The 12,079-nt window shown below is 43.3% G+C and overlaps 1 protein-coding gene across 2 annotated transcripts in view; it reads right to left on the bottom strand.

The window, feature by feature from the left end:
• Nucleotides 1–837: 837 nt before the first annotated feature.
• The window catches only part of NEGR1 (neuronal growth regulator 1), a 272,951-nt gene continuing 261,709 nt past the window's right edge, over nucleotides 838–12,079 (bottom strand). For both annotated transcript variants that reach the window (XM_057407172.1, XM_057407171.1), the window contains one exon: nucleotides 838–2,843. In XM_057407172.1, coding sequence (XP_057263155.1) covers nucleotides 2,719–2,843 — 125 coding nt within the window. In that variant the 3' untranslated portion in view covers nucleotides 838–2,718. The remainder of the gene's footprint in view (nucleotides 2,844–12,079) is intronic.

The raw sequence follows: 12,079 nt of genomic DNA, 5'->3' as shown, positions 1-12,079 counted from the left end.
AAGTCTCACAAGCTGACTAAGTCCACAGACACCAAGAGCTCGCCCTGTGCCGCGCTTTGCACCCACACACGCATCCACCACCAAACACTGCTATCAAATGCCTGTTTTAATAGGCCTGACCGCTATCAAACACTTATTTCATCTAAGGAAACACCACTGGCACCCAGAAATGTTTAGGGTTTGTTTGCTTTTGACTTTTTAAACTTGACAATAATGGTGTCCCCCCAAATTCAAGTGAAAAGTCTGAGATGGGACTGAATATCCATGTTATCCAGTAGCTCTAGCAGGTATGAATGCAAACAGTCAACTTATAATTATCTTTTTGAAATATATTTAATAAAGCTGCTGTTCATTCTATTCTGCTGCTGGAAATACCATGTTTCAGGTCTTGGGAACCACTGGAATGAAATATATCATTGAAATATGGAATTTGATCCAGCCACAGTATAGAAACATCTCAGTTTTATGTGAGACAAGGCGCATGAGCTGGGCTATGCATATCCTTTTTTTTTCCCCTCATAAAACCATACTGACACAATACTTTCTGCAGCACCACTGTTTCTAGCAAATGGGTTCTAAAATATAGCACTTTAAAGCTGCAATACAAGAGACATCAGGATATCAGGACTGTGTATAGTACAATTTGAATTGGGTTTTGACTGTTTCCTCAGAGGATTAAGTTTCTCATGTTATTTGAGGTTTTAAAAAATGCTACATTACTGAAAATAGTAACTGGAAATAAGATAGAAATAGTATGATCTGTCACTGAACATCCACAGTGACCCAGGACACTCCATTCCCATGTTTTGGAGTCAACATATTTCTTTTATACCCTTTATCACTAACTACAACAGATTCAGTGTATATTCTGTTAGCATGGGGTGGTGTATACTGAGACTAGTGAAACCCAGAGTCTGCCTTTCCAAAAACTGGGGTACCTGTGAGCTGAACTTGGAACTGCTGGGTATGCACAGTGCTCATCTGGTATTGCTTGCTACAAAAACCTATGGATTGATAGGAGACAAAACATCGACTACAGGAATTGTGTCACCTACCAGACATATAGATAGAGAAAACATAGGAGTGTTGGTGTCAATAGTGGTTTTGTTACTCTTGTCATCAATAGCTGCTTTGTAAGCAAGTCAAAATCTGTTGGGGTCACAAAGGGATGTTGTAGTCAAGGGCTGTTGGCCATCGTCATGCCCCAGCAGTTTACACAGATGGCATTTAAACTCAGCCATAAACGGTGAGTAACATTTTGCATTAGTGCTGTCCGGGGCTGCTTAAAAACAACAAAGTTAGTAGCATTAGGTGCTATTTCAGAACTTGATCCTTCACTGGGTGAAATGAGCGTTATCTATCTCGATAGACTGCAGTACTAGGAAATTAGGTATGAGGCCTTAACTGCTGTGCAAGCTATTTGTACAGCGTTAGTACGTCGGTAATGAAGTCCTGTCTGTAATGATGATTCTATCGTGGACGGCAACATGCACTTCGGTACAGTTATTGGAGCAACCTCGTTTTAATATATATATATGTATATATATAAAATTCTGCTTGATACTTCATGTATTTTCAGATATCTAATATTTAAAAGCATCCTTTATCATTGCTAAATTAGCCAAACCAGTACAAAATTAAGTGCAAGAAAAATACCAATTCACATAGTTTTTGCCAGTAATACAAAAGGGACAGTTCAGCTTCTCACATTTACAGCCATTGAGGAATTTGGCTTTAGAATGACTAAGGGAAACATTCCTACATTCAAAAGATGTCTCAAAATAATTTGTGTTCTGTTTTGTAATGGGAAAAACTGGTTTTTACTGAAATCATCTACTGGTCAGTGGTGCTAGATGGAAAACACAAAGAGGAGTTGGTGCTATCCTCAACTGGTTGCCTAAAAACCTAAGTCTGAAGCTTTTTGATGACCCCCTGGAGATGGGAGAGGAGGTTTTGCTTTTAGCCAATAGCACCTTTGTCCTAGACTAGAGATTTGTTATGCTCAAAAGGATGCTTTAGCATTTCCCAAAAGACATTCCAGATTTGGAGAGGAAGAGGAAAGAAGTGTTTTATGAAGGCACACCCATGCTGAATTTGCAGGAGAAAGGAAAGAAACCAGAAAGCAGTACTGCACAATGCAGTTATAATACAAGGCTCATTCTTGAAACCTGAATATCATGCTAGAAGAAAATCTAGATATGTGTAATATTTTGAAGAAATATTATTTTGAAGGCAATATTATTTGTTATTTTTTCTATCAAAAAAGGAAAAATGTGTCTGTGTAAATGTGGGTTCAATGCTGTTCAAGAAGGGAACTGAATATTTGTATTGCAGCCTTAAAGAAGCACATTTTTACTGCAATATCTTCTCTTTTTTTTTGTAAACTACAGTCTGCAACTCAGCAGACCATGACTGAATGCTTTTGAAAACTTGGAGATTACAAACATGAAATCACAATTAATATCCTCTAAAAGTAATTTCAGAGTTTTTCACGTCTTAAAAAAGGACAATGTGTACTGCTTCACAAGGTAATGCAGCTAATCAAAAAGAGGAGTAGAATTAAAGTATTTACATAATGAGCAATTCTACAGAAGGCGATCATCCCCACGTAAGCACTGCTGATTATATCCCACGCTGCTTTTAACAAACTCTACCAGATTGGAGCCAGTCATCAGCACTTTCAGAGAATCCTTAAAAGCCTTTTATGGGTCTTTACATTTAGTGCAGAATGATGTTCTTCAGGTAGAATATGCTGGTGAGGGAGGACAGTGTCAACACAAGGTACCAGCAGGAGAAGAGGACTTCGGCATCGCCGGTGATCCCGTACTGGGCTGTACTGGGAGCTGCAAAGAGAAGAGAAAGGGGTTAAGTGAAAATGCCCACTCCTGGACCCCCAAATCCTTAGTTTTCAGTAACTCTTCTAAGATAACCATTAGTGCAGCAAAAGCGTCCTCCTGAAAGCCGCAGGAGCTGCTGCAAAGGTAGCCAAGCCCTCCTGCCGCACCGCTGAGTGAAGATGACTTTTAGTTTCAAAGAGGATAAACCAGTTTTAAGGCAAGCATTTAAAATGTGGGTATTTAACATCAGCCGAGAAATTCAGGTTTAAACATCTGAATAATTTATCTGTTTTCAAGTTACTGAGCATTGAGATCTCCACTGAAATCAATGAGAGGTGAATGTCTAAGGTCTGCTGGAAAACAACTCATTTTCTGCCTAAGTTTAGATAGAAGCCAAAGCTTGACAATTTTGCTTTGCCAAGGACATTCATATTTATTTTCAGTCTCTTGGATGAGCTTGAATTTATTTGCTGTAATACAAAGCCTTTCTCAAATTCCTAAGTAAATATTACAGTAAGGGCATGCAGAGAGAGAGTTAAAACATAAGAACCAGTGTGGAGAAGCAAGCGAGGAGGCAATCACTGGCAGCAGCCATGGGTGGGATGGCTGCAGGCTTGGACCCGGGCGGAAACCAGTGATTTTTGAAAGGCTGGAGAACTGAGTGGAGAGAAACCTGATGAGATTCAACAAGGACAAGTGCAGGGTCCTGCACCTGGGGAGGAAGAACCCTAAGTACCAGCACGGGTTGGGGGCTGACTCTAGTGAGAATAGGACAAGGAGCGATGGCCATAAACTACAACACAACACAAGTACAACACAAGAAGTTTCACCTCAACAAACACGAGGAAGAACTTCTTTACACTGAGGGTGGCAGAGCACTGGCACAGGCTGCCCTGGGGGGCTGTGGGGTTTCCCTCTCTGGAGACATCCCAAACCTTCCTTGGCACGTTCCTCTATGACCTGCTCTGGGTGGCGCTGCCTTGGCAGGAGGTTGGAAGTAAGGATATGGCACAGGCTGTGCTTTGGAGTAAGCAAGCTTCTCTTTGGGGCAGAGAAGAAGGAAAGCTGCAGTAATCACCCTGGAAATTAAAGTAAACCCAGGAGTTTCACCACATCCTGCTGGCTTTTGCAGTTGTGGTCTCCTGAATTTCAAGCCTTGCTCAGTCTGAATACTGAAACAAGAAAATCTGTGCTATGTGCTACCAGGTCCATTTCTAACGTGACATTTGGCACAGTGTGTTGTAAACCCCAAAATCATTCATTTCCCTCCATGCAGAGAGGTTCAGGCAATAAAAACCCCAAACAAGATGAAGCTTGATTTTGAAGCTTAGTTTAGTGACTAATAATCATGCCTAAACACAGGACAGGGCACTCGCTTCTCATTCAAAGGAACTTTGTGTGATAAGTCAGGATGGCAAATCAACATTTAATTTATTACACAAACCAGGCTAGCAAGCTGAAACACAGCGTGGGTGGTATTGCATTTTGTCATATTTAAAGAGTTCCCCTAACTTACAGATAATTTGAACTATGGTGGCTATAATTGTGAGTGGAAAATTATGTAAATCTGATTTCCTGCACATGAACCAATACTATCTTTCTGAAGCTTATTAAATCACATCTGGATTGTTTCAGCACAAAGGTGCTAAGTGAATTAATGGGGAAAACCACACAGGCTTGGGTAGATAATAGGAAAGACTTACGGTTCCCAGAGCTGGCTAACCAGAAGGATTTGATGCGAAAAAAGCATGAAGGAGAAGCAAATCTGGAGAAGTTTAAGCCACTGGGATTGAATATAATGTCCTGAGCAGATGCTCAGCTGGATTTGAATAAATAGCCCTGAGTTCACATGGGACAGGGAGGTGGAGGATGCCAAACCATGCAGAAGCTGGTTTTGCTGGACCATGGGCTAAATTTCCCCCTCTTCCACCCCTGCAGAGCTTGGGTGTTGATGCTATGACTGGGTCGGTTCAAAACCACATTTGACCATAGCAGCCTTCCAGTATCTGAGGGGGGCTACACGGATGCTGGGGAGGGACTCTTCACCAGGGACTGTAGTGACAGGACAAGGGGGGATGGTTTTAAACTGAAACAGGGGAGATGAGCTGAGCTCTTAGGCAGAAGCTCTTCCCTGTGAGGGTGCTGAGGCGCTGGCACAGGGTGCCCAGAGAAGCTGTGGCTGCCCCATCCCTGGCAGTGTTCAAGGCCAGGTTGGACACAGGGGTTGGAGCTGGAGGAGCTTTAAGGTCCCTTCCAAACATTCTGGGGTATTTTAAGAGCTTTGAGAAAGTAAACACGTGTGTTTGAAATGTAAAGGTTCCCAGCATGGTCTGCTAAGTCATTCATCTAGAGTGATTATTTGTGGGAATTAGTTTCATTGTCATTGCTGGGTAATGCCAGGCAAGGTCATTTTGTACTTGGAGTGGTTAATTTTCTTCGGGGTTTATTGACGGTTCCCTCTGTCACACCAAAAACCTTACTGTAGGAATGAATGAAAAGGTTTAAATGTTTGAAAATAGCTTCTTCCCCTCCTCTTAAGATGGTAGCATTGAATGTCATTGTTTTGTACAGACACACACACTTGCACTTGCAGCCTTAATATTTGTACAGCAAGATAATGGTGGAGGTATGTATGATTAAGCATAAATAAAAGCACGGATTATTCGACTCTGATTACATCTGCAGCTATCCTGGGCATTTCCATAATGCCTATCACCACCAGTATATCAGAGCACTCTGTTTACAACTGATTTTACAGCATGAGAAGCTTTCAGTAGACGGAGGGGGGAAGGAGAACAGTGGTTGGCCTGCAGAGAGGCATTTATGCAGCTGAAGTTTCTCATCTGGAGCAATGTCTTGGTAACTATCTGAGACAGAAACCAAGGTCAAGTGGTTTGGCTCCCCTTGTGCTGATCTGGCAGTGCAAATCCAGTTCAGAGCTGCGAGAGAGATACCTTAAAAGAAAGTGAATTTCTGTGCAGGGGAAGTTTAAAATGGGCTGGATGAAAAGTCTGATGTTTGCAATGTAAACGGAGGATTTAGAAGAGCACGGAAGGGAGCTGGTGGGGTTTGGCTGGTCCCTGTGCATGCCCTCACCAAGAAGATGGCTCTTTCCCCATGGAGCACTATGGGAGCCCTGTGCTCCATGGGATCTTCTAGGATCGCCTTCCCTCAACACTGACCTACAGCAGCAGGTTATAGAGGTGGGTTTGTGTTCAAGGCCAGCTTGGACACAGGGGCTTGGAGCAAGCTGCTCTAGTGGAAGGGGTCCCTGCCCGTGGCAGGGGTTGGAGCTGGAGGAGCTTTAAGGTCCCTTCCAGCCCAAACTCATCCTGTGATTCTCTGATCCATTTTTGGATTCCTTGACTTTCTTTTTAGCCTAGTAAATATCGTATTTTCTATTTGAACTCAGAATCAGTATCCACAAACCAGTTTTGAATTAGGCACAGAATGTATCATAACTGAGGTCTTTATGAAACAAGAAGTGCTTCTTTATTTTCTATGCATATGCACAAATACACACGGGGATAATATTTCACTTTAAAATGCTGTTGGTGGCATATCTCTCTCAAATATTTTAAATACTAAGCTTTAATATTTTAGTGCAACAAATAGTTGTTTTTTGCCTCTGCAGTTAGAGCAATAATCTTTTATTCTCTGTATTCCTATTTCAAGACTCAAAAAATTGCTACATTATTCATTTAAATTAGAAATAAGAAACAAATCAGCATAAGCCACTCATTTCACAGTTCCTGCATCTCGCAGCAGCCTCGCGTGAATGCCAATGAACAGGACCTGACAAAACCCTCTCTTATCAAGTCCATCGGTCTTTTGGGGGCTCACCTTCTGCATCTTTCTGCCAACACATTTCAGAGAATGAAGCCATGCTTTTAAGAACCTCACAGTTTTGGGCTTTCTCCTCTACAGCCTTGTCTTATCCATCCAGGCAGAGTTAGCTCATGGACAACTCTTGCAATCCCTCCTGCCTCCTTCCTCAAGGATTTTCAGATACATTTGTCTCAGTGGTGCTGAGTGACTCCTGGCTGGAAAATATACAAAAGCAAAATTCCACCCAGAATTCCACCCACAAAACCCAGAGAATGGCTGCAGAGGGATTAGCAGAGCAAAACTTGCTCCCCAAATTAACATATTTGATGTATATGATGCTGTAGGGAGGTGGAGTCCCCTGGGGCATTCCTCCCTTGTTCCAGCATGATCCTTGTCCCTACTGCTTCCTAAGGACTGGGGACACAGATGAGCACTGTGCCCAGGTGAGGACATGTCCTGTGGCACTGATGTACCTCATCTAACAGTTTGCCACACTCAGTGACAATGTTCCTAGGTGCCCCATGAGCCAGCACACAAATTGTGGTTCACTTTTCCTAAAGCTCTGCACTAATTTCTTCACTTGACTTTCTTCACTGGGATAAGAAAACCTTTTTGACCATACAACACCTATAATATCTTGCAAACAGAATCATAGAATTGTTTAGGTTGGAAAAGCCCTTTAAGTTCACCCAGTCCAACCATTCCCAGCCTTGCCAAGGCCACCACTGCCCCATGGCACTGAGGGCTCCCCTCCACGCTGTGTGAGTGAACACTCGCAGGGACGGTGCCTGCAGCCCTGCCCTGGGCAGCCTGTTCCAATGCCTGAGCACCCTCTGGGGCAGGAATTGTTCCTCAGCTCCATCTAAACCTGCCCTGGGGCAGCTTGAGGCCGGTTCCTCTTGTCCCATCCCTTGTTCCTTGGGAGCAGAGCCCAGCCCCTCCTGGCTCCATCCTCCTTTGGAGGGTGCTTGCCTTTATTTAAAATGCAAGCATTTCGCCTTTCAGATGTGCTCTGGTGATGCTGGCCTGGGCAGTGCTGTACATTTCTCCCTCATTAAAAGGAGTTTCAGGGCTTGACCCCAGTAACGGGGGAACATCAGACTGGAGAGGATCTGATCCACCACACCACCTCACCCAGCTCCCACAGATGCAGCCCGAATGCGTTTCAGTGTTAGTTAAATCATCAGCATTATCCAGGTGTTGTTATCGTGGTCAAAGCTCAGTTTAATCAGAGTCTCCATCTGGCACACACTTCAGAAGGGCCCCTCGTTCAGATTTATCTATTTAACTTCACCAGTGAATTTCCCATCTCTGCAAATTTCCTGTCTCGGGCTCTTAGCCTTGAGGATGATTGCATTTGCATAAGACTAAACAAATCCGTGTCTTTGCTGATTCATTCTTACACAAGATTTGAAGGTTTTGTTCTCCCAAGGTCAAGCTTTCTGCGGTCTTGCCTAGCCCCCGAGGCACAGAGTGAGGCTGCTGTTCTTGACAGACTTCCCTTTGGTCCAAAGGCTGTGAGCCTGATCAGGAGCTCTCCTCACAGATTATCTCCTAACACAAGCTGTTGCTTTCTAATACAGTCCTTTATAGACTGTCGACCTGCTCGTCCAAAGCCATAAATCCTCAGCTATCATCAAGTGTAACGATATGTAGAGATGTTATCTGTTGGGCTCAACTGGGCCTTCAGAGTCCCAGTATCTTACAAACTTTTCTTTAAAAAAAAACATTTTTGACAACCAAATCTTTTTTATTTTTTTTTCCACACTGCTTTGACCTTGAGTTAGATTATCCCTTCCTTCCCCGTGTATTTCACATGTTGCACAAAACCCCACTATTTATTAAGGCTTTCCTATAGTAAATCATTAACCTGACTATAGTTGAATGAAATGCTTATTAGCATCTCTCTGCATAATCCATTTAGCAGAATTAGTCTTACTTATTCAGACAACCTAAAGAGGTCCATGCTTTTGTCTACAAGGCATCAGGATTAAAGCTTATAATTATTTCTGGTTAATGCAGTCCTTGGTGTTAGGAAATGTTGGTTTGCACGTTTCAACATAGTGTTTTTGCTAATCTCTTGTATTAAGTAGAGATAGTGATATAATATTGTTTTGTTCCTTTCTATTTACCACCAGGAGAGATGTCTGAATATAATCCTATCTGTGCTAAGAGTGAGCTTATACACTTTCACAACTGCTAACTGGTATAAAACATGAGGCTTAGGTAGGATAATCACTAAATTAGAGAAAAGGAGAGTTTGATAAGAGCATGTGGACTTGGGAGGCACGCACACAGGGACCCTGGCTGGTGGCTGTTCCAATGTTCGCATAGGTATCTCCTTCTGCTGGACTGTGACACTGTAAACGCCTCGCAGGAAAGATGGTAGATGAGGTTTTGTCAAGAGTGAGAAGCGGACCTGACTTTGCCGATAATCCCGGCTGATAACCCTGTGCCAGCGCCTCAGCACCCTCACAGGGAAGAGCTTCTGCCTAAGAGCTCATCTCAGTCTCCCCTCTGGCAGCTTAAAGCCATCCCCCTTGGCCTGTCCCTACATCCCTTGTCCCAAGCCCCTCTCCAGCTTTCCTGCAGCCCCTTCAGGCACTGGAGCTGCTCTCAGGTCTCCCCTTCAGGAGCCTTCTCTTCTCCAGGAAGAACAAGCCCTACCTTGTTAATACGTGTTAACTTTATTGTTAACATTATATCTGTTATCTTTATATATTGTTAATATGGGTTAACTTTATACGTTAACATTATTGTTAATGATGATAACTATCTTGGCCACCCAGCACTGCAGTTTCATGATTGTGAGGACCTTTGCCTAGGAATTTGGGCTTCCTGGCTGTGGAAACCCAGGCCCAAGGAGACAGCAGAGACACGCTTCCCTCCCTGCCCTCTACAGCACCCAGTTACCCATTCACCCCCGAACAAACAACTCCTGCTAAATACTGTCAACAGCCAAGTACTAATTTAAACCCAGCTAAAAATACACCCAGTAAGGTAAAGCGTAAGGAGGATGATTTTTCCTTGCTTATTAAAGTGATGGGACATGCCAGCCACAGTCTGCAGCTCAAACCAGACCTGCCTAGTGAACACTTAACAGCTGCATTTCATTAAGCCTACAGAGAAAGCAAAGCCGTAACTGGTGGAGGTTGTTAACTATATGCAAAAAGGTTTTAAGTGTCTCAATTTCTGTTCTCAAGTAACTCTCTGGAACAAAACATTCCCAAAGTCAGCAACTTCTCAACAGTATTTAGTGCTGGCGCCTCGGTCTACATGGGAAGGACAGGGAAGCACCAGCCACGGAACTGCTCCTGTTTCGAAGGAAAGCATCCTCAGGCAAGAGGTTAAAGATTTGACTGTCAGTTTGGCAGAGCTGGATTTGGAAATGCAACCTGGTCCAGTGGAGGGTGTCCCTGCCCAAGGCAGGGGGCTGGAACTAGGTAACCTTACAGTCCTTTCCAGCCCTAACTATTCTATGATTCTATTCTATGACTCTTCTCATAGAAACCCGGGTTTAAATCTGATTGTTACTGTTCACAGCAAAACCTCTAATATAGTGAAAAAGGGTGTTACTTTAGACAAATAACATCCCTCATTTTTCCAACATATAAATGATGAGTAAACTTCCCAGATAATTTATGTTTTAAAAATCCTGGTGATTTTATTGTAAAGGTGGATTGGCAAAGTTCGGGTAACGTAACTGAAAGAGGGAAAGATAACCTTTGCATTCCAGTTAAATGAGTGTGATTGTTGAGAAGCATTTAAGATATCAGAAAGAACCCCTCTCCAAGCAGAGAAGCACAGGGGATATCTTATACTTGGGCACAAGATCCTAATATCTCGATTTTGGATATCTTTGTGTCATGTGCCGAAGGAATCGCTGTGGTCCTGAGTGTCAACATGTGCTTTTTCAAGGAGTTCAGCATCTACTTGTTAGTGATGTGATAGCTGGAGGCTTACAGAAGCTATTAATGATGTCTATCTGGTACAGAACCTGTTAAAACCAGTGCTATAGCCCAAACTGCTGCATTTGAACATAAGCACTTCATCTTGTACTGTGGTCACAATGAAAAGGCATTGGGAAAACTTCATTACCCAGGTGGGATTTGTTTCCCAACTTGCATTTTGAATTTCACCGTGTGGTTGCCAATAGAAAAGTCCCCATTTACAGGCACTTATCTCACAGTGGTACCTAAAAATCCGTATGGTTCCTGCTCACTGCAGTTACATGGCCTTGCTGTTCTTCTGCAGGAGCATTTGTAAGTGTGGGCTTTGCAGTGGGGCTGGGCACACACTGTTGTTATCCCATATTTCTGTATTTAGAAGGGATTTAGGCAAGGTGAAAAGCGGGTGATGATGATTTAGAGAAACTCTTAAAAGCAGAGCCCGAACACAAAAGCCTGGTTTGTAGATAATCAGTGTAAATAATAGATTGCCCATATGCTGCTTTCCAGCTATTTCTTCAAGCAAACGTCTCTGGGTATCATAAAATCAGAACAACAGTGGTGCTCGGACAAGGCAGGCTCACTGTAATCTTTCAGATAACGCAGACGTGCTTTTGTTGCAGCTGCAAGAACAAACCCAATTTTAAGCCCTTATGCGTTGTTGTACAGGGTATCTTTAATGGAATTTCATTTTGACACAGATAAATGTGATCACATCAAATAAAAAAAACCTTTCCCTTAAATGCTGCAGAGAAAAAGAATCCTAATGCTGTAATAGGATAACTGAAGCAGGCACTGAACACCGAGTGCTTGGAGTTTAACAGGATAAAATAGTACAGCCCTGACATACCTGGTTTCTGCTGGAAGGGATATTTCATAATCCCAAGAAATATTTATAAGGAAAATTACTGTAAGGGAACAGAATAAAAATTGGCTTTATACCTCATCCTTTATACTCAAGTTATCTCCAATTTCTTTGTGCAGCTGAGAGGTACAGTCACATCAGAACAAATGAAGTATCCTAAAGAACTTCAGAGCTGCACACATGTAGCAGGCTCAGAGGTCTGAGATGAGCTTTAACAGGCAGTTGATAGCAGCCCCAGTCCCGGGATGAGCCCTTGCTTATCCGGATCACCACCTGATACCTGCCTTTAGCTGGAAAAGGAGACAGAACGTAGCCAAGCACCTTGGCTGGAGAGTAAAGCAGAGCAGGTAATCAATGGCACTGCATAGACATCTCGCTGGCCACAGAGCAGGCTGAGCCTGAACACATGGCAGGGTGAACCCACAGCCCCACACCACCTCCCCCAAGCTTTCTGGCACTGACCAGCAATAGAGGAACTGCCCCAGGGTGACCTGAGCTGGGGTTTTAATACAAAAGAGCCATGGAGATGCTGCGAGGGCTGGAGCAGCTCTGCTCTGGAGCCAGGCTGAGAGAGCTGGGCTGGGGCAGCCTGGAGAAGAGAA

The sequence above is a fragment of the Pezoporus wallicus genome, unplaced genomic scaffold (assembly GCF_028554395.1).
Source record: "Pezoporus wallicus isolate ANWC-B61680 ecotype Strahan unplaced genomic scaffold, APGP_CSIRO_Pwel_v1 contig_8805, whole genome shotgun sequence".
Taxonomy (NCBI): Eukaryota; Metazoa; Chordata; class Aves; order Psittaciformes; family Psittacidae; genus Pezoporus; species Pezoporus wallicus.
This window is presented reverse-complemented; position numbering and strand designations above follow the sequence as displayed.